The sequence below is a fragment of the Eschrichtius robustus genome, chromosome 17 (assembly GCF_028021215.1).
Source record: "Eschrichtius robustus isolate mEscRob2 chromosome 17, mEscRob2.pri, whole genome shotgun sequence".
Lineage (NCBI taxonomy): Eukaryota > Metazoa > Chordata > Mammalia > Artiodactyla > Eschrichtiidae > Eschrichtius > Eschrichtius robustus.
In genome coordinates, this window is record NC_090840.1 from 2,937,817 (window position 1) to 2,964,456 (window position 26,640).

The window sequence follows — 26,640 nt, forward strand, 5'->3', positions numbered from 1 at the left end:
TTAAAATATCTCAGGCAGATACAGTATCTAAAATTACTTCTTTTAAACCTCAGAGACAAGTTCCCTGCGGGGGGCGGGGGGGAGTGATGCAAAAGAGGCCCATGGGGGTTCTCCGGGAGGTGGAAAGGTTCAATGTATCTGCCTGTGGATGTTGGTTACTCCGTGAACTAACCACTCGAGACTTGTGTATTTCATCGAACGTCAATCATTCTCAGTGTAGAAAACTGTTATAGATAAAAACGAAATTATATCATTAATATTTTTCCCCCAAAACTTGAAAGTTCTACAGCATCTGTAAATGTGAACATATGAATTATTAAGTTAATGTAAGAAACAGCGATGGCCAAATATTATCATTTTACCGATTTACTTGTAGAGAATGCTCAGTACTCAAGGCGCAATAATGAAAACCAGCAAGACTGTTCAAGTTTTACCTAGCAGATCAAAGAGCCTAACTGTAGGGACAAATTAGAGGATAGGAGATATTAAAAAGTCCAAGTAATGTTACAGGATCAGGGGAAAAAAATTCAAAGTACCACCACCACCAAGACCATCCCCATTGGAGTGGACACCTCAAGGCTTGGCACTGCATACAGATTTTACCTATATTACTTCTAATAATCTTCCCAAATTTACTATCAGTTCATAAATAAGGTTATGCATTAAATGATCTGATTTGTCCAAAGTCTTACATATGGTTATAAAGTTTTATTCCAAGGCTCATTATTTCCGCTATAACATGGTACCACCCCCCGCCCCTTCTCCCATTACTGTACAGAAAATATCTAGTACAGGTAACATAGTCTCAAGTGGCTAAATGACAAGAAAAATCAGAAGACTCTTACCCTGCTCATGGAGTCAAAGCACCTCCTGACCAGGGATTCCACGTCATTAGGCCTATCCTGCACGTTGATCCAGTCTAACAAAGAAACATTAAAAACGGGCAGGTCACCGTCTTTAGCATCTACTGCAGCTTCGTCCTGCTGGGCAGGACTTGGACAAGGTTCCCTCATTTCTTTTCCACTTTCAGCATCTGTGGTGTCTGGGGCTACATGTTCCACGGACTTGTGAAATGAGGTTAAGGAGGGTTTGTTCATTGTTGCAGGCATATCGGGAGAGAGCACCAGTTCAGTGGAGGTTTTCATCTCGGCCTTTTCTGAGCCTTCACGTTCAGGCAAGGAATCCAGTCTTCCCAAACATTCCCTGTAACTATGTCTGGTTAGGCACTCCAACAGTGGAATCTTGGCCATGACTGAAACCGCAGTTCCTAAACTTAAAGTACAAAAGACCTGTCAGTAAAATAATGGGACTGCTCTAGTCAGAGGTTAGCATTTTGAAAGAAATAATATGTTATCATCACACACAGAAATCTCACCACCTCCCTGTTAACACTACATGCATCTAAGTAGTCCATGAGGTGTTCTTTAAAAGAAGACAGAGAGAAGGAGGATATCGTTCACACACTGAAACACCCTCTAAAGTAAAGATAGCAAGTTTACACTAGACATGTGGACACTTGGGTTTTTAACAAATCTTAAGGTATAAAAAATTAGAACTTATAAAAAAGATTTACCATAGAAAGTTTAATGTTCGATTAATAGCTTAAAGACAAAACATTTTTGATATATTGAAAGCAAAGCATAAAATTAACACTCTTATTAGAGATTAAGGTTAACTCTTGCATTCATCACTCCCTGAAAATAAACAGGTAGATAGATGTATGCTGTCAAAACAAACATGGGGAAAAGATGAAATCTTGATGATGTGACTTCTGTAAAAACATATGTAAAATGATTCAGGCTCCTACATTAAATTAACATCTGAGAGAACTACCCACCCCCCAAAAAACAGTTACTTGAAATTTCAGGTTATAAAAAATTCTAAATGCTCTTTCCAGTCTTCATTAATCATTCCTTCCTTCCCAAGATGCATCCCATTGTCCACTTAAGGCCAAAATGTTCTAAATATTCATACCACAAAATAGAGAAACTTGAATTAATAAAGTTCACTTGAAAGAAGAAGAAGAAAATGATACTTCCCTCCAACTCTAGTTAAATAAAAAATTTAAGAAGAACCAAAAAAATGAATACAAAACACTGAAAGCACAAACACACACACAACAAAGGGCTACATTTGTGTGGAATTATTGCCGTATTTTTTTACATTCATTATAGCCCTTTTAAAAAAGAACCAATGGGTATCAGATGGGCTTATATGCAAAGAACCAGAAAAACATCTAAATGAGAACCAGAACACAAAGGCTTTTTTCCATCTCAGCAAGCTTTCATCATATGGCAATATTTAAAAAGAAAAATAAAATTTTCCTTGACTGCCTAATGTTTGAAAACTTTTCCACTCCCATTAGATTGTTATTTCTGCATTTTGCTTTACTTTATTGTAAAACTGGTAGCAAGGCAAGAGACAAAGGTTCCTGGGTTTCTAAACGATTTCAAAAGTATTTTGAGTCTTTTACATAAAGAAAATACAAGAAAAAGAAACATGGCAGATCCATAAAACATATGGAGGATAAAACTGTCCATAATTTAAAAAATTTTACAGTCCATAAAAGTCATCATAAAAGTCTCAAAAACATGAACCTCAATTATAATAAATATATGGCCTACTAGAAACGAAATTACTGTTACTCAAACTACTGATAAACTGCAAAGGTATTTTAAACAAACATCTTATTATCCATTTTAATGGCAAACATACTGAGTAAGTTTTAACTTGATGTCCTCTACGGATTGCAGATAATTCGAATAAATACTTTCAAACTTGAAAAGTAGCTTTTGGTAGGAATTTGAACAATCCTCCAGATTGGCCATGATTGCAGCCCAGCCCTGGTGCTGAAGATGTTCATCGTGGACCAGACCTTCACAGAAAGAGCAAAGCTTCTTGGCAACTTCATACATTTCCTATATTGGAAAAGAAGAAATAATCGGTAAAAGCAGGTAATGTTTGTGTGCACGTCTGCATATGTGTACTTACATACATGCATGGATGTGCTCTGAACTCATTTCAAAGGAAGCACTGTTACAGGAAAGTTTCAGTTTCTGGTTCCTGCTTGTTGCTGTGATAATGAGGAGGAACTCATTGCTCCTGGGAGTACATGCGGCTAGAGGTCCACGCAGGGCAACGCAGCAATAACCATCAAAAGTAAAACTGTGAACTTTCTATGGTGGAATACTACACGGCAATGAATACAAACCACTAATACATGAACGAGTCTCAGGAGCGTAATGGTGAGTCCAAGAGGCCAGACACAAAAGAAAACAAACCGTTTTAGGAGTCAGGATATTGGTTAACTTCATGGAAGAGAAATAACGGGTCCTGAAAGGGAGAAAGCATGACGTAGGGCTTTTGGGGTGACATCGTATTTTAAAATTTGTGTTCACTTTGTGAAACTGCACTAAAAATTATGAATGTATAATTGTGATATGTCCACTTTCAAATATGTTTATCAATAAACAACACTCTATTATTAAATTTACTAGCAGTAAAGACAACAGTCCAAGGTCACACAAGTAACTGGGAAATGTGACTCTGGAGACCACGCTCTGGATGGTTAAAAGACAGAGGCTCGGGACTTCCCTGGCGTCCAGTGGTTAGGACTCCGCACTCCCACTGCTGGGGGCCCAGGTTTGATCCCTGGTGGGGGAACTAAGATCCCACAAACCCAGTGGCGCAGCAAAAAAAAAAAAAAAAAAAAAAAGACAGAGCCTCTAATTGCTGACATGATGGACAGTTTGACTGTGGGTCTCTGTCTTGGTTAGAGTAGCTTTGGGTGAATGTTACAATCTGAGAGGTACATTCTTCCCTCCACTTCCCATTCTTCTTTCTCATCACTTTCTTAGCTACTCCTGGACACTGATCCTTCCAAGCAAACTTAACATACATTTTATGTAAAACAAATAAAACAAATAAACAAAACAACCAAATTCCCCTCACCCCCCCAAAGCAAAAATGCTTCATCATAGCAATTAACTGTAACTAATTAAGCTAGTGAACAGATAGTAATCAGAACATGATCATGAACATTAAGAATATATCTTTTCATTTGATTATGTTTTATTGTTAATAAACTATGTTCCATTATAAAATAAAAATTTTTTAAAAGATTAAAAAAATAATAATTTTTTATGTTCTGGAACTTTACAGACTTTTGTTGTTGTTGCTATTGAGAATGCAATATGTTTCCCATTTCTATTCTAAAGTAGGGCCAATACAGAGAAATAGGAATGATGTTTATATATTTATCAAACACCCAATCAACCTTACAATTCCTTCCAGTGGGTTTTTATTAAATTCTCGCAAATTTCCCAAATATGCAATCATATCACCTAAAATGGATGTTTTTCGCTTCTTTTCCATTAACTTCACCACTTACTTACTTTTTTTATTTCAGTAAATTTCTCAGACGTTCCAAAAGAATACTGAACAGGTTTATTCTGAGTTATGCAAGTGACTCTAGCTTTTCACTTACTTGAAAGCTGATTATCTTTTTATATTTGGTCAAGTCTGTGTTACATTTATTTTGCTCCCTTCTAGGGCTATTTAATTTATTAGGAACAACTGCTGAATTTTAACACATGCCTCTTCCAGACAACATTAATATGACGTGCTGTGTTTTCTCCTGTAAAGTATTAGTGATTGAGGCAATTAATTATATTAATACATTTCCAAATATTGAACCATCCTTGCATCCCTATAACATCTGCTTTTTGCTATTAATATATTAGTCTTTTGATACTCTTCTGGGTTTTTATCTATAAAAAAAAAGTATATTCTATATTTTTAGGATTCAGAGAATTCAATCTAGTCCACAAGATCTTTTTGATTATTAGAGAAATGTATTAAAATCTCCCTTAAACAAATTTTTGTGGTGAAACACACGTAAATTTTACCGTTTTAACCCATCTTTAAGTGTATGGCTCAGTACCATGAACTCATTCACGTTGCTGGGCAACCATCACCACCACCCATATCTCCAGGATTCTTTCATCATCCCAAACTGGAACTCTGCATCCATTAAACAATTAACTCAACATTCCCCTCACTCCTCAGCCCCTGGTAACATCTGTTCTCTAGTCTGTCTCTATGAATTTGACTGTTCTAGAGACCTCATATAATTGGAATGATACGCTATTTGTCCTTTCGTGTCTGGCTTATTTCACTTAGTATACTGTCTTCAAGGTTCCACCATGTTGTAGCTCGTTTCACAAATTTCCTTCCTGTTGAAGGCGGAATGATATCCCACTGTACGAATATACTGCATTTTGTGTATCCATCCGCTGGACATTTGAGCTGTTTCCACCATTTGCTATGAACATTGACGTACGTCATTATATTAAAAGTTCTCCTGGGATTAATATTGTTATATTTAGCCTGTGTTGATAGGCAAATACAGATGTGGCTTGCCTTTTTCATAAATTAAATCTTTTATTATTGATTTCACTTTTTTCTGTTTAATGCTTTTAACAACCACTATCTACTAGTTCCGTGCATATCTTTCTTCTCATACTTTAGCAACCTGTTTTAGCAGTATTTCTTGTGATGGCATAGTTGTTTTGTTTTGATCATACCATAAAATTTCTTTTAATAAGAGAAAAGTTGGCTAATTAATAACCAAATACTAGACTGTATTAATCTCACTATTTTATGTTTAGTATTCACTTTATTATTTCTATTATATCCTATCCAGATTTTTGCTAGTTTAAGGAACTCCATTCCTAGCTCTTCTCTGCTACTATTTATACCCCCTTCTCTTTCCTACTTGACTTAATCCATGCCTGGATGAAACCTTTACAATTCTTTAACTGGTCACCTGGCATCACTAGATACTGCAAAGACTGTTTACTGCTACACTAATCCTCTCTCTCATTTCATCTGTTTGATTTTTAAATCTTTTTATCAAGTTTTATTTGTTCTTTTGATTTCTTACTCTAATCACTTAACAATTATACATCCTATTTGGTTAGCCTATAATTTTTATATCTAATATTACACTTTTCTATTAGCATGTAGTATCTATATTTTTCAATTAAATCAAAACTATTGCTTTTTAAGTGGCATGCAACTGTGTAACCTATCTTTATTTGTTTTATTAATTTATTTATAGACCAATAATCAGAAATCTGAAGGACTCTATTACATAAATTCAGTTTACAGAGTTTGTCTTTTTAAAAATAATTTTGCTTTCTAAAAATCATTTCCAGACTCTTTAATGTTTATTAAGCATATTCCAGAAAGATGGGGTTATTCTCTTTTTACGTTGTATCCTGTGTGAAAAATGGTATAGTTTCACAAATGTATGTACTACATTAAAACAACCTGCTGATATTTCTTTAAAAACGCAAATATTACTACTTAATAGTTTATTTCATTATTTTTATAAAAGGTAAGTACTCTTTTTCAGTTGATTCTAAAAGATAACATTTTTTTTTTATGTCTGAAAGCAAAATGTGTCCCACTACTGATAGCTTATAGCCAGTATTACAGTAAAGTACCAGCAAATCAAAAACAAACACAAAAAAACAAAAACAAAAACAAAAACAAAACATGAACCAAATGACTGGGAAGCAGTGCATGGGGACTGCAGGCAGCAACACAAGAGGTACGTATTAGGAAGAAACTGGGCGCCCCTCCAGGACCTAAGTATGGATATGAGAGAAAGAGTCGCAATCTTAAGAGTTCTTTAAGCTCTCTGTGCCTATGTCTGCCTACTCAAACACAGGTAGTGCACTGATCAAAGCAATGTCCTAAAGTCATTATCTGCACACCATCATCTAGGAAAGAGTAAACAAACCATATTTAAGACAGTTGTTCTACTCTAAGATCTTGTAACTGTTTGCAAACATAGGATGACTAACAAAGCACACGCCTGAAATCTAAAAACCAGACAAAGTAAACACAAAATATTTTTTCAAAGTTTATTTTTCATGATTTTGGCATGCTTCTTCTATAATTTAGACTACTCTGCTATTTAGATTTGAATGCTTTTTTTAAATTTGTTAATAAATTTATTTATTTTTTATTTATTAATTTTTGGCTGCATTGTGTCTTTGTTGCTGCACATGGGCTTTCTCTAGTTGCGGCGAGCAGGGGCTACTCTTCGTTGCATGCGCGGGCTTCTCACTGCGGTGGCTTCTCTTGTTGCGGAGCATGGGCTCTAGGCACATGGGCTTCAGTAGTTGTGGCGCATGGGCTTAGTTGCTCCGTGGCATGTGGGATCTTCCCGGACCAGGGCTCAAACCCGTGTCCCTGGCGTTGGCAGGCGGATTCTTAACCACTGCGCCACCAGGGAAGCCCGAGATTTGAATGCTTTTAGAAGCAATCAATTTGTTAGATCATTCGCCAATGCCTAGTAAGCTAATAATGGCCACAAAAACATTCCCAAGCATGTGAATAAGACATTATTCTGTTAAATAATGCCAATTTTTAATTTTAAACTGGTATAAATAAATATTACAATTACCACTGCAAGTTGTGTCCTTGAAGCAACAGTGTGAAAAACTGCAGGCATCATAAGGGACTCTTCAACTTTTATTTCCATGTCATTTTCTGTTGAAAAGGTAGTTTTAGGAATAGCAGGTAGACGTTCAGATAAGATCATTTCCTTGTTAAAAAGAAAAATTGGATTTGTGTCCTATAGAAGTAAAAATGCAAAAAAAAAAAGAAGTAAAATGTTACAAATACTGAACGTGCACACTGCCCTCCATACACCAACCAGACACACATTCCTCGCAGCCACGAGCCCCGAGCCCCTCCGTGAAGCTGGCGTGAGTGTGCACGGAAGGAAAGGCCCTGGACACCTACCGTCCCGGCGCTGTAGGTGCACACTCTCCGGTCCGCAGCCATGCACTCTCCCCCGTTGACCACCAGCACCTGGTGCTGAACGGCGATCTTGTACTTGCTGTGGACGGCGTGCTTCAGGTCTGCCACACTTTAAAGGGGAGGGGGGGCAGGGGGCCAAGACAGCAGCTATTTACATTTGCCCCATGACAACTCTCTTCATTATCCAAGTGGCACTATGTAAAAATACCTGACAGATAAATGAACTTCACTCTAAAAATTTCCCCAAAAACAGTAGCAAAAACTACAAGCTTCTTGTTTCTGCAGCTGGATTCCATAATCAACCAGCCAATCATAAATAACCAGAAGGTCAACGATCACCCGTGTGCCACACCTAAAAGTGAGTCTATGAAATGCAGGCAGCAGAAACATTTATTTTTGTCATCTTTGTATAACGTAGCAAAGGAACATGCTCAAATTAGCAAGAGGTCTGTTAAAATCCTCAGAACAAAGGATGTGTGTTAAAATCTCCACATCACATCACACGAAACACATGAAGTCTACACCATATGAAAATTGCTTCCTTTTCCTAATCTTTCAAAAAACCATTCCTTTACAGGTCAAATCAGATTTTATACTAGCACTTTCAAAAAAATAATTTCACAATTCCATTAAAAAAATAAGATTAATTCAAAATTTTACTCTATCATTAACAAACAAAACAAACACTATTGACTTTATTCACATAAAATAGTAAAAACAATGACGAAAAACCACAGGACTGGTACGTGCTGGTTTATGTAGCTAGCAATAACCCTCTCAGCAGTGTCCTGTGAAACTCAGAAGAGCAACCAACTATGAACACTTACTTCTATTCGACTGCTTTGGTTTGAAATCAGTATGTTTACTCTGAAAAATATAGTCACGCAAACAGAACAAAGCACAACTTAACAAATTTATCATTAGCACTTTAGAGGAAGACGACAACTGTATACGTAATATGCTGAGGATGAAAAAGTTAAGACTTGCCATATTGCTACTCTTATTTAATAAAGGGATAGTATTCTCAAAAATCAAATCTTTAACTTTTACATGTACAAAATGCAAAACTGATGAGAATCAATGAAACCCAGCTCACGTTTGCACTGTAAGTTCAGTGTCAAATGTCAGGGTGGTTCCAGTGTTCACCAGAAATACATACAACTTCATGATGATTTCTCTGGATTCTGTGAGCTTATACCTCACTCTGATAACGATTACTGAAAGAAACAGACAAGAAAAGTGGTCAATTTACAAATGCAAGTACAAAGACAATTATGCTCACGTAAGACAGAGCACAGTTATACTACATAAGCAACAAAAAAACAGAATAGGTTTTGATGTCTAGAACGGCTAACTGGACAATTCAGTAAACTTGTTGCTTAAAAAACAAAAATGAACAGTAATGAGGCTAATGAGAAGCGTAACTTCTATCATAAAGAAAAATAATTTGTTCTGAGGAAGAAAAGAGGACAGTAGTTAGAACAGTTTGGTGTATATTTCACACTGTTCTCATGGACCACCTTACATTAAGAAGAAAAATTAAAATTAAAAATTTGGTCCAACATCTTCCTAACTCCAAAAGTTCTTCCCCTGCTTCTTCCTTGTAACAGTGAAAAAGTCTTAAGGTTAAACTTATACTAACAGCAAATAAGAACAGCCACCACTTGCAATAGGAGGGACAGAGTCAGTCCCTATTCCTTCCACCAGGTGCCTCTTACTCTTGAGTTCACCTCCACGCTGAGTTAGAAACACTTCACGTAAGAAACTCTGGCCCTAACAGTCCATCACTTTGTGGAACAGCAGGAAGTGCCCAGGTCTGGAAATCAGAATATGTAAAGCAACCCTGCCATCACCTAGTTGTGCAGGTCGAAACCCCGTATATAAAATAAAGCTTCCTCATCTATAAGTAAAAGGGAGAGATGTCAAGAGCTAGCGTTTTATTTTTAACAATTGGAGGTAAAAATCCCCAATATCAATGTAAGTGATGAAAGATGATGATAAATAAATTTCCAGAAACTAGTAGTTATCTTTCTTTATGCTCTCTCCACATAAGCTTAGAGCAGAATTATGAGGGAAGAAGAAAAAAGCAAATAAGGCTTTAAAATTAATGTTTCCAAAATCGCTATTTTAAATGCATTAGATCAAAACTCCGTTACGAAGGCAGGAACTGTGACTTACCGTCAGGCACTGTGAAAAGGATTTTACCACTTTTCTTAAAAAGCAGATTAAAAGTGGCTTATGTTTGCTTTGCTTGATATTGGCAACTGAATGGCATTACTGGTTAAACTCAGTGAACTGGAAAAGAAAAATTTCTGATTATAGAGAGAAATAATTCAGTGTGACTACAAAAACAGTTAAGTGCTCTTCCTTTTAACATTACCTTCTGAAAGAGTAATCTCTACTCAGCTTCTCTTCCTACCTGCACATTCACTCAACCACAAGCATATGACCTTGACCTACACCACTGCATTAAAAAGACACCAAACAAGAGTCCCCAAAGAACTCCCCACCACTGTCAAAGCGTAGAGCCATTTTTCAGTCCTTAAAATATAACGGTCCCATTACTTGTATGCTTAACTGTTTCAGTTTCTTCTTTTGTAAGACAGGAATAAAATGGTACCCGTAGCACTGGGCCTCTGAGCCAGCCCCTCCGCTTCCCCAAGTCCCCTTGGACGTGGGTGGAGCCTGTGATCTGTTTTAACCACTGAGATTCGGCCAAGGTGATGGGGTGTCACTTACATGATGACTACTCAGGACTGTGACCTCCCTCTTACCAGCTTCCATGGAACGCGCTGTCATATGGAGAGGCCCACGTGGCAAGAAGCCGAAGCCAACAGCCAGCAAGAAGCTGAGGGCATCAGTCCAACAGCCTGCGAGGAACCGGCCGGTTCCTGACAACCACAGCGAGCTCTCGGAAGCAGATCCTTCCTGCTGAGCCTCCGACAAGACCCCACCCGGGCTGAGACCTTCACTGGAGTCTTGTGAGAGACCGTGAAGCAGAGGACCCCGCCGAGCTGCGCCCACAAACGTGAAATAATAGGTCTGTGCTGTTTTAAACAGCGAAGATCGTGGTAACTTCTTCCTCAGCGACAGGTGACACAGTACTAACATCACAGGGGCCCCACAGGACAGTGCTGGGCAGGGGCAAGGCCGCCTCCCCAACCCCGTCTTGGGCTCCTCCTCCTCCTCTCCAGCATTCGGCTGGGACCTCACCGCCTCCCGGGGCTGCAAAGCCACCACTGCTGATGACCAAACCCAGCCTGAATCACTCCCTGGACCCAAGTTCTCTACACAACCCCTCTCGAATCCACTCTGCCACCTAAAACTCTCACTGTTCATGTTCGCTTCTCTTTGTTGATGGAACCGACATTCACCCACTCTCTCACGTGCTGTCCTAGATCTTTCGTCTTCCTCACAGATCCATAAACGTCAGTAACGGTCCACGTCTGCTTGGTTCTGATGCGATATCTACGCTACCTACCCCTATTCCTGTGGCTACTGCTTTATCAAGCCCTCACTGGCTCTGGACTTTCTCAACCGGCTCCCCACCTCCTTGACCCCCCCCAGCATATACCCTCCCACCGCCCTCAGGGAGGCCGTTCTAAGCGCCTGACCACCTGGCGTTGAGGCGCTTCTGCTCCCCAACACCCACCAGGGTCAGGGTGACCTTTATGGCAGCGGCCACCGTTTACCAGTGTTTACTATGTCCCAGGCGGCTGTTCTAAACGCTTTACTAAATGAAACGTTTTCATTGGATCCTCACAAGAATCCTTTACGGTAGATACTATCATCATCCTCACTTTATAGACAAGGAAACTAAGAATTAAGGGCTTCAGTAATGTCACAGGTTAATGAGTGAGGACTCAAACCCAGACCGTCCAATTCCATCTTCTCGAGTCTCTAACCACGATGACAACATCCAGGAAAACAGCAGACGCTGCGTGGCTTCTTCCTCTCCACCCTCAGCCTCCCCAGCCCTCCCCAGCCCTCCCCAGCTTGTCACTCCCAGATACCACCCTGCCTAACTTCCTGAACAAAACTAGCCCTGTCAAGTCTCTGAGCCTTCGTGAGGGCTGCTCCCCGGCCTAGAGCCTCCTTCCTCTGTCTGCTGTGACCACCCTCCCCCTGCCCCCCCCAGTCTTTCACAGAGGTAATCACACAATCCTGCCATTAGCTGTGCTGACTATGTACTCCATGTGCGCTTCTACGCTGCATATATTGTGATGTTTCTTTGCAGAGTTCTCACCTCTACTGAACGGCAAGCTTCTTTAAAGCAAGGACCCTGTACTCCTGGGAACTAGCTCTAAAATACTTTCTCAATAAAATGAACGATTAATCTTACACCAGTAAAGGATTATCTATATCCTTGTGAAGACTGCTAAGAAGTCACATGCGTGGCACTGACCACAGGTTCTTTATCTCCACCAAGGATAAGTAAGGCTGCATTTCACCCACCACCAACACACTCGCCCCACTACCGATTATGGGCGATGCAACTACTCTACAAATGCAACCCCAGTGGCTCAGCCCAACTAAACAGATACCTAACTTATACAAAGAGATATGCTCCTGTTACACTACAGAGTAGAACCAAATCTTTTAATGAATGAGGGAAAGTGACGAGGAAGCCAACAGACGGAAGTGATAAATAAAGAGCTGATTATCAGGGCATCCCAAGCAGCAGAGCTGGGTCTCTGGGTAGTAGCAATAAGCACGGTCCCCTGCCCACCCCTGTGGGGCTTGTAGTGTGAGAGAAAAACATGTGAAAAATCACTGGAAGTTTACATGAGAATTTCATACCAGAGCATTATCCAGTGTGTCTTGACTTATCTAAATTACCTGTCCATCACTTAATAATCATCCTTCCACACCATTACAAATACTTCATAAACATCAATATTGATGGCCAAAAAGCATTCCAACCTGTGAATTCACCACAGTCTATTTACTATCTCCAGGGTTTTGTTTTTTAATCTCACAGGTACACATTTTTTCTTATGCTTAGGATTATTCCCATAGAGTAGATTCCTAGAAGTAAAATCGCTGGGTCAAAGCATTCAAAGATTTTAAGGCTGTTAGGCTTGCTTCTCTTACCAATTTATACTCCTCAGGCAACGCACCCAGTCAACAAGGTCGCTGTATCCTTGCCATCATCCTATTTTCAAATGCTTGCTAATATTATTTCATTATTTTATATGTAAACCCTGTCTCTGATTATTTGTGAGTTTGACTTTATTCACGCATAGGTTGCCTACTACGTACCATGACTATGTTAGACGTGGGATGTAACAGTAAATAAGACCAGCACAGCCCCAGAACTTCTGTGAACCTCAATTACCAGAAAAAATGGAAGCTCATCTTATCCAGTGAGCTTAAAAATTAAGCAACACGATATATATATAAACATCCAATGCAATGCCTAAGACAAGCACTCGAGAAACGTACTCAACATACGCAGATTCTGTACGTTCAAGGGCTGAGCATTGAAGATATAAAAACAATGAAAAAAAACGTAACATCTGCCACCAGGAAAAGTAGGCAGAATGACCATAATCACAATACTGTCTAAGAAGTGTGTAGAGAGTGATAGGGAAACACGAAAGGCACTCAGATTGACAAGAAAAGAGTAGCCAGAGGGTGCATCCCTAGAAAAAGGATGCAGACCTGAGCTGTTGTAAGAGAGGAAACTAGAGATTAAGCAGAGGATCACATGACTGCAGTCAATGAAGGTTTCATGGATAAAGGGGCGAATTAGTTAAAAAATGTCAGTGAACTGGGGTTCCCTGGTGGCGCAGTGGTCGAGAATCTGCCTGCCAATGCAGGGGACACGGGTTCGAGCCCTGGTCTGGGAAGATCCCACGTGCCGCGGAGCAACTGGGCCCGTGAGCCACAACTACTGAGCCTGCGCGTCTGGAGCCTGTGCTCCGCAATGAGAGGCCGCGACAGTGAGAGGCCTGCGCACCGCGATGAAGAGCGGTCCCCGCTCACCGCAACTAGAGAAAGCCCTCGAACAGAAACAAAGACCCAACACAGCCAAAAATAAATATAAAAATAAATTAAAAAAAAAAAAATGTCAGTGAATGCACAAACTTTATCTCACAGGTGAAGAGGAGCCATCTTGTTTCACGACAGATTATGCAGCTGAAGTATGTGACAAAAACAGAAGTATAATAACACTGGTGGTGGAGATGATTCATTCTTTCACTCACTCATTCATTCATTCATCCAAATCCAACCAACGCCTACGAACTTATGTGCCAGGACTGGGAATTCTGTGAACAGAACAGATACGGTCTTTGCCCTGATGGAGTCCACCGTCTTGAGGGAGAAAAAGGCATCAAACAAGCGCCATACTCTGTGCTGCGGCAGGGAGGGCAGCACGGAGCCTCCCTCGACCCCGTGGAGGGCATCACCAGAGCTCAGCACCTGGAGCCCTTCCAGACTCCCCTCCGTGCGGATCTGCCTCTGTCTGCTTTTCATCTTAATGTGCATCCTTTCACTGTAAAAGAATTGTAATCATAAGCACAGCACTTTCCTGAATTCTGTGAGCTTGGGGAACGCCTGACTTTGCAGTCAGCTGGTCCGAAGTGAGGGTGGTCCTGGGCACCACCAAACCTGTGGCTGGTATCCCAAGTGAGAGCGGTCTTGTGAGGACCACTCCAAGTCCAGATTCGACTAAACCAACGCACAGGGCTTCCCTGGTGGCGCAGTGGTTAAGAATCCGCCTGCCAATGCAGGGGACACGGGTTCTAGCCCTGGTCCGGGAAGATCCCACATGCCACGGAGCAGCTAAGCCTGTGCGCCACAACTACTGAGCCCATGTGCCACAACTACTGAGCCCACGCGCCTAGAGCCCGCGATCCACAACTACTGAAGCCCACGCACCTAGAGACCATGCTCCGCAACAAGAGAAGCCACCGCAGTGAGAAGCCCGTGCACCACAAGGAAGAGCAGCCCCCGCTCGCCGCAACTAGAGAAAGCCCGCGTGCAGCAACGAAGACCCAGCGAAGCCAAAAATAAATAAATTAATTAATTAACTAAAAAAAAAAAGAATTACGATTCCTCTTTTTGGATGATAATAGCATTTTGGTTATAAAATATTAGTTGTAAAAAACAATTAGTTCTAAAAAAATTCATGTGTAAAATGACAGTTGAGATGTTCTAAAACAGTCTAGCAAAAACAAATGAAAGAAGGAAGGAAGAGAGGGAGGGAGGAGAGAGTTTAGCTAGACAGGGGGATAAATAAGATCAGCAAAATACTGGTAATTACTAAAGCACACAAGACATTCAGCATTCATATATTATAGGTGGGAATCTACTATAAATAATTATGACCTTCCTGAAAAGCAACCGGTGTTCCTGGGATAGGTAAGTAAAACTTTAATAAACACACACCTCTCTCATCTCAAAAGCAGAGATAATACCCACCTTGCAGAGCTATCGGGAGCATATCTGTTCTTCAAATTTTACAAGATCAAAGTAGTGAGACAAGGGGAAGTGAGGGGGGGAAACATACATGAAGCAAGATTGGCCATGTGGTAACTACTGAACAAAACGACACATATGCCTGTGCGAGGGTTACACGCACACCAGAAATTGTGAACCTGATCTCCCACCGTTCATGCTGGACAAAAACTTAATTCCCCCCACACGGTTTGGTCATCCTTTCTCACGCTGATGGATACAAGTCACTGAAACACTTTTGGAGCAGCCTTGCACTGTGGTAAGACAGAGCTAAGAAATTTTCTTTTCCATAATTTCTCGAAGGCAGTCTTCATCCCACTTTCAAGTAAGTCTGGACCCAGCATCTCCTATCAGCTCTCAGCATATCATATTTGCAGCCAATCCATGAAAATGAGCAAAATATACAAATAATGCCTGTACAGAGGGACTCTGTGGCCACTGTGTCCACGGCAAGGCAAAAACACTATGCTTCACTGCCTAGAAGCAACAGTAACAACTGCCAGTGCAACGAAAATCATAACTTCCTACAAGTAAGCATGAACATACAGGAACATACAAACCAGACTTCCATTGTGCACCAACACCTGATCGATGTACAGTATAAAGGTCAATCCAGGCTTTCTTATTCTCACACTACAGACAAGAAAAATGAAATTACTTCTGAGTTAAGAGTTCCCCAAACCTGTCACTGCCCTGAGAGGAAAGACGCCCTGGACGACACCCACAGTGCCGACCTACTCGAGGGAGGTTCTATACGGTAAATTTTGTGTACATGGAAACAGACAAAACTGAGTCTCTGTCCTGAAGCGTGTACGATCTTGCGGGGGTAACAAGATGTAACTAACAATTCAAAGAGCCAGATGTGAAATAAACAGTAAACGAGAAAGATGTCCCGTGACTCTCACGCAAGCACTCTGTCCCAGTCCAAGCCAAGGCGTATCACAGAGACCCCTGTTTTTCCACCACCTGCATTTCCTCATAAAGCTGCCTGATCTCAAGTTCTCTCTCCTTTACCTTAGCTCCTCTAAGACTAAAGTCCTTTAAAACAATCTATTTCTATCTTGAGCTGTTACTTCAACCTTGTATTACTAATTTTTAGGTGGTCATGTCACTGCTTCACAGCAAGGTAAGTTTGTTTGGTAGAGGAAAGGTTTTATTTCTACATTTAATTTTATTTTTTTCATAATCTGCAGACTGGACACAATAAAAAGGGAATGGAAATAGGAATCTGTATGTGAGCGAAATAAAAGCTCTGGTCAGATTCTAACTGAAAAGTATGGGTTATAAAGTTAAATGTTCTAAAAAGGGTAACAGACTGAACAAAATATATTTATTCATGCTAATGTTTTAAATTATTTTAAAAGAAATGTCGTAAGACCTATATAAAGACCAATCTTGTTTAATCTAAATCAAAGTTATAAAATTTTACTGAGTTACATCTTCTCCCGCCAATCCATGAGCCACATGGCTTCACTGTCAAGTAAACAGAGTTAAAAACACAAAAAACCTCAACGTCCTCATCAGTGCACATCCATCTAAATTTCCATTTCCTAACCTGTCAAGTAGGGATATTAGCAATACCTGCCTCATACCGCTTTTGTGGAAAACAAGTAAAATAATCCCCGCAAAAGAGCATATTCAGCACACTGCCAACTCCACAGTAAATACTCCAAAATGCTGCCCAGGGACAGGAAATATCTTGTGACATAACACAAAGTACTCATGATTATCTGTTGAGTGAATAGGTCCTCACTAACAAAAACTCCACTACTAGCCGTAAGTAAATGACAAAGCAGAGTTCAAATAGTAACTGAGAGAGATCACATCCAAGTAGCTAATTTTTGGTAGTTTCTTTAGCAGCCAACATATTCCTAGGTTCCTTAATAAAAAACCAAAACAGTAATAATCACCTCTACCTTAAACATATCCTCCTCTTTATAACTACCCCTCCTACCCACCTCTTCGGTTTTACCAGTGGTGATCAGTTTGGTTTAACATGTCTTATGTGAAGAAGTACTCCCTGGCGCAGACCTAACAGCCCGAAGTCTGTGCGCCCCTCTGTCCACTTTACTCCCAGGAAGCGATCTAACTCAGCGCTACTACTGCACACCTGGGCCAACAGCCTAGCTCAGCTCCTTCTACCTGCAGCGGTCATGTCAAAGCCATCTTGGAGGACATCACCAATTACGCAATCTTAGGTCTCATTTTAATGTCACTGTACTTCTCCCCAAACTAAAAACGCTTGATAACATCTACTCAGTCATCTAAATTCCTTGGACTAACACTCCAGCATCGCATTTCTACAGCTCGCTACATAAAGCTGCACGCCGTTTACGCTGACCTCCTGAACAGGGAGGAATAAGCTTCACCTTTCGTGCCCTTGCTCCTATCATTTCATTGCCTCCATTTTGTAAGCAAAGAGGTCACAGACATCCTTCCTTACATGCAATTAATTATAAAGTACCAACACAGAAGCCAACTGCTGCTGAAGGAATTAGAAACTAACTTTATGTGCCTCATATAAAATATAAGCTTAGTTCATAATGCAACATTACTTTCCACCAGTCAAGATTTTCTAAAATTTGGCATGTTCATTTTTTATATAAACTTTTTCTTAATTTCTACAAAATGAAATCATACTCAATATTACACAAGTTAACACAACGCAATTCTAAATTAAAACCAAAGGGTCAGGGGCTTCCCTGGTGGCGCAGTGGGTAAGAATCCGCCTGCCAATGCAGGGGACATGGGTTCAATCCCTGGTCCGGGAAGATCCCACATGCCGCGGAGCAACTAAGCCCGTGCACAACTACTGAGCCTGCGGGTTATAGCCCGCAAGCCACAACTACCGAACCCACGTGCCACAACTACTGAGCCCACGTGCCACAACTACTGAAGCCCGCACGCCTACAGCCTGGGCTCCGCAACAAGAGAAGCCACCGCAGTGAGAAGCCCGCACACTGCAACGAAGAGTAGCCCCCGCTCGCCGCAACTAGAGAAAGCCTGCGCGCAGCAATGAAGACGCAATGCAGCCAAAAATAAAAATAAATAAATTTTTTTTAAAAAGAAAGAAAATAAGCCCATATTAGATTAAAAAAAAAATCAAATGATTAGTAACTCAACCACTAACACAAAATTTTCTTAAAATTATGTGGCCCTTTGCATAAACACTGTCTTTAGTTTCTATCGGTTGAGAATATAACTTACCAGCCTGCTGTACATATATTGAGACACTGTAGGAAAGAACATTGATCAAAACACATCAGACATACTATAACAGCAATTAAAACTAGGATTCTGGCCCATTAATAGATAACACATGGAACAGAAGAGATTCAAACATATCTTTAAACACATACACACAGACACACAATAGGAAAAATCCAAACTGAGAGAAAGTAAAAACTGTTCAAAGTATTATACTAAATGGCTATCCACAGCATGCAGAAAAACAAAGTCTATTTAAATACCATTTTTACACTTCAGATTACTATCCATTAATGATTAACGAATAAAACTGCTGACAAGGTAACAGTGAGCACACTGGCACAGTTCTGACAAGAATATAAATTGGTGTAACTTTTAAGGAGATTTAATCTGGCGATATGCACCAAAATTTAAAATGTGCAAAGCAGAAATTCCACTTCTTGAAAGGTATCGGAAGCAGATACCCAGGCAAGTGTACAAAGGTATATATTCAATGATTTCCATTACACTGTTATTAACAATTAAACATCAGAACAATGACTATCACAGGTGCCGGTCAAATAAATTACAGTGCAACTATATAATGTGACATTACTCAGACATTTAAAAATGTTCATTAGATCTAGACCCATCGATTAGTGCTATATCTATCATTTCGTTACAGAAAGCAAGTTACAGAATATATCATGTGATTCTGTTTGTGGATTTTATTTTTACTTTATTAACTAATACTGAGGGATATATACACAGACACAAGCATTAAAAAAGTTTGGAACAACTTAACATCAATGTTTTTTAACAAAGGCTATCTCTGGACGCAGGACTTTCATGCTCTCTGGTGTCTTTAAAATCACATTTATAATCTGGGGTTAAAAATACTTGCTTCCATTTTGAAAAAGAAAAAAAGACAACACTCTACACATTCCAAAGAAATAAAGGACCTGAAGATACTGCCCTAGAAGAGCTGGTCCAGCTAAGAGACAGGACAACCCTCCCCACCTGCTGGTCCCAGGCTGGCCCCCAATCGGGGCCCCAGGGAGACCCACCCCGCTTACTCTGCACACTTCCCTAGATGGCCATTCAAGTTTCATTCACTGTCTTGGTGTGCACATAAGAGGGAGAAGAGAACTGTGAAAAGAACGTGAGATCACGGGTCAGAAGACCTATATGCAAGTCCTGTCCCCACTACCGACTGCGTGATGCTGACGGACCTCAACTAACCTGAATTATTCTGATACAAAAAGGAAGGAGACTTCCCAACTCACAGGTTGTGAGAATGTCGAGAAGAAACTACACATATACAGGAGGGTTATGCAAACCGAGCGCAAGACAATGAACTCTCCCAGACCTCTGTCCTCAGCTCAGGACCAGCGCCCGGCCGCTGCTGTCTCCAGTCAGAGACCACACTGTTCCTCAAACTCAGCACATCTACATCTCAACTCAGTGCTTTTCCTTTAAAGCTATTCCCTAAGTGCTTTTGTGAACAAAACGATGGTTCTGCCACCCAAGACTTCAGTTACTTCTGTCTAAATCCTATCCCTTTTTCCCTTTATAATCCAACCCCTCATTTTCCAACGACATAATCCTTCTTTTAGAGCCTGGAAGCTCTCCTCATCCTGCTCCAGCCCTTCCTGAACACGCCCTCCACTTACAACCACTGCGGGCAAAGCCGCCTCGCCCCTCCACCCGGAGCCGCACTGCTGCCAGAGCAGCTAGCACACGAGTGGCCACCGTGCCCTGCCACCTGTGACCTGGGTGCAGGACCCGGTTCAGTGCACAGACAGTCTCCCTGAGCTTCGTCTTCTGCCTGCCCCGTCAAACGTGTGAATCCACCAGCTCTGGCCTAAAGCTAGATTAGCATTAAAATGGCAAGAGGCACCTGTATTTGAGTGCCAACTCTCCCACTCTCAGTGAACCTCTGCACATCAGTTTATGAACTGAAATCATACCTTCTGCAGAGTGTATGAGAGGGAAAGCAAAAATGCGTTTCAGATTATGGTGTAAGAAATATAATAAAAGCCTCTAAAATGGTGCCAATTGTAATTTTAAGTAATCTTCAACATTCTAGGACTTCATTATCAACCCCAGTTTGTCTTTCTTAAAAGTATCTCCAGCTACTCTCCTACACGAAACCCACACTCTCACTTTATCTATACATAGTCTTACCAGATAAAATACTCGCCCCATTTCGGCTCATCTGAACTTTACTCATCCAACTGTGGTCAAAAGCCCTTCTGGGTACTTCCCTGGTGGTCCCGTGGTAAAAAAAAATCCACCTTGCAATGCAGAGGACGCGGGTTCGATCCCTGGTAACAAAGATCCCACATGCCGCGGGGCAACTAAGCCCACTGTGTCACAACTACTGAGCCCGCGTGCCACAAACTACAGAGCCCACGCACCACAACCAGAGAGAGAAAACCTGCAGGCCGCAACTAGAGAGAAGCCCGTGCACTGCAACTAAGACCTGAGGCAGCCAAAAATAAATAAAATAAATAAATAATTTTTTAAAACAAAAAAGCCCTTCTGGGAAGTCTTCCCTAGTCACAGGTGGCCCACAGTCTTCCCTTCCCTGCCTTGAACTTACAGAGCTCTTCACTAACTATCAAGTGGTGTGAATTATCTTATTCGGGGGCGGGGGGGGATAATCTCCCATCATGAAAGGGCATCTGTTTCTTCTGGATCCTCCTGGGATAAAGTCAGCTATAAATGAAGGGGAAAGGAGAGACGTATTTTTAAAAATACTGATTCCGCTGCATTTATTCCCAGACATACAGGTGTTACAATTGTACTTTCAAGCCCATAAAAAAAGAAAGCATCTCTCATACTCACAAAAAAGTGTCTATCATTTATCATTGGAGATTAATTTGTAATTTCCTCTTTGAGAGATTTTACCACCACAATGATCAGGTCAGTCACTCCAGCTTACTGTCAACCAGTCTAATCCATTCAAAACTCAGAATCAGCTTCCCTACTTGGGGAGACCAAGGGGAAAGCCCCAGACAAAAACTCTGCCCTCCCAAACTGAACACAGCCAGTCATTATTCACCCTACTTTTACTGAACACCCGACATAAGCCAGACACTATGCCAGGTGCTGGGAGTACACAGACCCGCAAGTTGCTTTCAAGGAACACAGGAAATATGGATGACGCTGGACAAAGTGGGCCAAAAAGCTTCATAAAGAACAAGGATTAGGGAAACTTCTGATCTGCAGTTCTGCAAATTGTAATTCAGAGGTGGACCTCAGCGAGGGCCACGGGCGCTACATCAATGAAACTAGTAACGTTCACCACAAATGGAGTTGTCCGGGTTACCCAGGGACTGCAAACTGGGCTTCAACCTCTCCAGATCAGATTTATTCCCATCTGATCCTCCTCTTTCTCTGCCAAGAAGAAAAGAAATAGAGAAAAAGAAGGAAAGAAGAGTAGGTCAGCCATCTTCCTTACACTCCCCGAGAGAGAACCTTTCCATAAAGGTCCAGGGCGTCCTAAATGAATGCCTTGCCTGCAACTAGACAGGCCACCTGATCGAAGGGCAGCACGACAGACAGGAACGGAGGCAAGAGGCATACTCTCAGCAGCGTGGAGGAGGTCCTTCGGGTTTTTCCTACGTGTACACGAAGTACATGCCTCTGTGTGGACAGTCTGGTTTCTCAAAACTGAGATAACATCACGCATACGTGCAATTTGTTTGAGTTGAATAATACAATATCATGGGAATCTTTCCATATCAGTACATATAAATGTATTACACACCGTGGTGTCCTGACACTCAAAAAAACTGCGTAAAACACATGACTTAAAGATAATTTGGAATTGGAAATATTAGTAAATACACAGTCTAAAAAATTAGTCCCAATAGACAGTATCATTCGATTTCATCCTTAATACATTTAAAAAATTTTCATGTGTCATTTGATAGATTCTCAGAATAACCATTAAAATGAATTTAAGTCAGTCTGCTACAAAATAGCTCTCCGGCCTCCAAATACCCACCATGGAAGCCACAACCGTTTTTTCTGTATTAGTGTCATCGTGACGACGCTAAATCCAGGGCTGTGCGTGGTACAATTCTGAAACATCAAGATCGACTTATGACACCTTCTTTAAAAACGAATTGTTTCTTTTTTAAACTCTGAAGTCTCATACAACAGTATCTACAGCAAACTTTTCTAGTTCTATGCTTCATTTTATAATAGATACTCAGAGTAAAGAAATGGAACCAAAACTATCTTTTACAGCAAATGTTGAATTAGTTTCATTCTATTAAACCAAGACTATATGTAAATATACAGCAATATCAGAAAAGGATGTGCCCATCTGGAATTTGCAGTATAATGGCTAAAACAGCCATGGAAATATGAACAGGTACTGTACCGATGCGACTAACATTTCGATATTCTGCTGGTTACTAACCAGTTATGTGCGGCACATGAAGGAAAACATGATGCAAATAGTCCTGACCCAGCAACCAAAGGAGGGGGAGTCACCATTATTTCGTCTCTTAGCGTAATTACAAGCCAATAAAATATGAGAATTCGAGAGAGAGCAAAATCGGGAGAGGGGGGCGGTTGCGGGGAGACACTGCGCAACCCTCTGGGTCCCCACTGGACGGCTGTGAAAAGCAGACACTAACCGACGCAGGAGGGGACCCTTGCAGCGCTCCAGCACCGTACCTGCAGAGAGATTTAACCGAACAGCAACTTCACCGAGCCATGGAAGAAAGGCCCCCCTCCCAGGGCCCTGCACAAGGGGTCCAGGCTACAGACAAATTAGCCTTACTAGGTCCCCAATATGGAAGAATCAGAGTCATGTAATAATGAGAACGTGCATCCTTTTCATCACTACGTAGAGACGGCAAGTGCGGAATCTTCAACCCAGCACTCCACAGTCTGCTCCGCCTGCACTGTGTCTGCTTCAGCATCTCAGAGCAGTCTGCGTTTGCAATTTATCTTCCTGAAAACTTCCGGTGTTTCACCATTTCCTACAACCTTGTATACAAAGCTTACATATAAAGTTCCTTTTGTCCACTGCTCGTGTTGCTGGAGCTAACTGGGCCCTGCTGGGGTTTAACATTTCACGAGCAAAGGAATGACTCTCAGCCCAAGCTGCTTCCCAGCTCTGCCAGGTTTACTGAACAAACCTCTGTGCCTTTGCACGTGGGGCTCAGAGTACGCTACTCTCCTTACTCAGAGCCCTGAAACCTGAGTATCTGTAGAGCCTCTGCTGTCACCACAGGCTCCTACTAGCCTCCCCTCACTCGTCCCGCCCACCTCAGCAACCTTTCCCCCCTTTCCCCGTACACGCCCAGGTCCTCAGAGCCCTTGCAGTTACAATTCCTTCTTTCCCCAGACAGTCTCACAGTCAGCTTCCTCACTTCTCTCGGGTCTTTCCTTCAGATTTCCAATTAATGCTTAAACAGTGATTAACTGTGTACAGGACTTCAATTTTCTTTCTTTATAAAAGGCAAAAACAATATCGAACACATTCCCGTATTCCTTGCAGTAACTGGTTCAACGGTCTGCCTTGGTAAGAAAAGAATAACCATCTAAATGAGTGTGCGTGGAAAGGGGTTGCTAGATTTTTACCTGAGTTGTCTGAGCCAGTATTTTCTGAACACAGAAAGCTTAACTGGGGTTACAGACAGCATTACCTGAATGAGAAAATTTCACTACCCACTACTTTTTTTGAAGGGTTAGATACAGCTGCAAAGTAAAGCATAGGGCAGGTGTTCAAACATTTGCTTGAATGCATGAGAATTAAAGACAGTCTCAAAATCAGAGGCTAAATAAAAGCTCCTCAAGCTTACATAATAAAAATTTTAAGTTCAGAAGTGTGGCTTTTCAAAAACAAAGGTCTTGGGCCCTCTGCCCTCCTGACTTAGTGAACTTCATTTGCTAGGAGTCAAATCTGCCATGTGTTCCGACCCTGTGCTTGTCGGCAAGGGCCAAAAGACACTGTCCTCAGAGACAAGAGTTTCGCCTCCTCGCCTTCCCTGTCATCCAACATCACCATATGAGAATCAGGCCCCAAACTAATCCTAACTGTGACTAACATAAAAGGTTCCAAACAGACGAAATAAAATTACTTTTTAAAACCGTGGTCTGACTCCATGTCCGATGTCCATCGACAGGCATTTGCCAACACAAACATTTATCAACAGAAAGCATCTCTTTTCTAAACCTCTAGGTTTCAAACACAATATTAAACACGAAAATGTTGCTGAGAAAATGTGTTCATCCAGACCATATTCTGTTGTGGCAACATTAAAAACATAAAGGAAAAAGAGGTCTTCACGTCGCCAGCAAGAGTCTCCTTCCGGATCAAGTCAGCCACCTTCCTCAGGGGTCCCTGGCTGCTCCTCATAGTAACGTCAGGGTCGGAAGGGCGCTGCTTACATCAAATACGGACATAAAACAGCGAGATGCTTCACCAAACAGGCTGTCTGCTTAAACTGAGTACCCGGCTCCTAAGCGGCTCACCTTCCCACCCTCGGGAGAAAGCACACAAGCACCACCCACACACGAAAACCTAGAAACTATACAAAACGGCGATTAGGCCCTGCTCCTGCGGCCCAAATCATTGCTCCCTGCCTGGCGGACGCTCCTCTCCGGCTCCGCGTCTCGCAGCAACGCGCCTCTTTATCAACAGCGGGCACCTGCGCCGGCCCAGGGCCCCGCGGGGCGACTACACTTCAGACGGAGGGGACGCGGGCACGAAACCATCTACAACGAACGCAGCGCACGCGGCAGGCGGTGGGAGGCACGGCGGCGATGACCCCCCACGAGGGCCGTCCGGCTCCGGCCGCGGAAGCTGTGAAACCCGCACCCGCGCCCCGTTCCGCGCCCGCCCGCGGGGCGCCGGAGGCTGAGTCATTCCCGGGAGTAACTTTATCCGCATGGTGCCCTCGGGGGAGCCTCGCGCTCCGCGGCGGGACGGAGCCGCGTCTGGGACCCTCGCCCCGTCCGGCCTCCGAGCCTGACACCTCGGGGCCCAGCCCGGCGGCGGCGGCGAGGGTGCGTCCCTGGGCCCCGGCGCTCCCGACGCCGGCGGGAGGCACCGGGAGGCCGGAGCTGCACAGGCCTCCGCGGAGCCCCCCGCCCCCGCCTCCCCCGCCCGGGCACCCGCTCCCTGGGCCGCGCCCGAAGGGCAGGACGCCGCACTCACCGGGCAGAGCCTCCTCCTCCTCCGGCGGCAGCAGCAGGGCCCGCGGCTCCCGGCACCATCTTCCGCCGCCGCCTCGTCCTCGGCGGCTGCTACCAACCGTCCATCGGCGCCGCCAACCGACACAACCGCCGCGGCCGGGGCCGCCGCCTCCGGGCGGCGGGGACGGGCAGGCCCCTCGGCTCTGGGTCGGGGGCCGGGGGAGGGCGGGCCGCGGCCGGTCAGAGCCGAGGGGCCGGGCGACGGGGAGCCGAAGCAGCGCCGGGCTCAGCAGGACCGCGGACACAGCCGCCGCGGGTTTGTTATTGTCGACTCCGGCCCTTCCTGCGCGGGGCACGCCGGGAAGCGGGCGGGGGAGGGGCGGCGCGGCGGGCGCAGGGCGGCTCCGCGCAGGTCCGGAAGTCGGCGGGCCGCCGGGAAGGGTCGGCCCCGGCTCCGCCTGGTGCTGTTGCGTGTGCTGGTGCTGCCCAGCTCGGGGCCCTGGCGTCCTCGCGTGACCCGGGAGACTCCGCTGGGCGGCCCGGGGCGGTGCCGGCCGCTGTCCGGGCGCGACTGCCCCAAGGTGAGCCTGACCTTCTCCGCTCCAGCGAGTGGGCCTGCGCTCGCCGACCCACCGAATCCTGGGTTAGCCCGGGCGGAAGAGCTCGGCCCCCTCGGCCTGTCGCGGCCCCTGGGCGCCCGCCACCGGCCCAGCGCCCGTGAGGGGACGGGGCGCCGGGGCGGGGGGCTGCGTGTCCCCCCGCCGGGCCTGCAGGCCGCCGGCCAGGGGCCTGGCAAGCCTGCAGGCGCTGGCGGCACAGGCTCAGATCAGGGAAGGGAAAGAAGGCAGTTAAGGCTGGGTCAGTGGGGAGGAGGTCGAAAGCGCCGCGACCACCCCATTTTTCAGCTCGAGCCTGAGCTCTCTAGTGGGTTAGCACGAGCCCCCTAAGGAAAGCAGTGTCGGGGGTCCTGATGCTGGGAAGACGGTGAGT

The 26,640-nt window shown here is 43.3% G+C and overlaps 1 protein-coding gene across 2 annotated transcripts in view; it reads right to left on the bottom strand.

Moving 5' to 3' along the window:
- The window catches only part of RB1CC1 (RB1 inducible coiled-coil 1), a 58,765-nt gene extending 32,762 nt beyond the window's left edge, over positions 1 to 26,003 (bottom strand). For both annotated transcript variants that reach the window (XM_068525340.1, XM_068525339.1), the window contains exons 1-7: positions 25,673 to 26,003; positions 10,015 to 10,131; positions 8,933 to 9,053; positions 7,819 to 7,945; positions 7,478 to 7,648; positions 2,716 to 2,918; positions 846 to 1,272 (exon numbers count right to left, since the gene is read on the bottom strand). In XM_068525340.1, coding sequence (XP_068381441.1) covers positions 846 to 1,272; positions 2,716 to 2,918; positions 7,478 to 7,648; positions 7,819 to 7,945; positions 8,933 to 9,003 — 999 coding nt within the window. In that variant the 5' untranslated portion in view covers positions 9,004 to 9,053; positions 10,015 to 10,131; positions 25,673 to 26,003. The remainder of the gene's footprint in view (positions 1 to 845; positions 1,273 to 2,715; positions 2,919 to 7,477; positions 7,649 to 7,818; positions 7,946 to 8,932; positions 9,054 to 10,014; positions 10,132 to 25,672) is intronic.
- Positions 26,004 to 26,640: the final 637 nt, after the last annotated feature.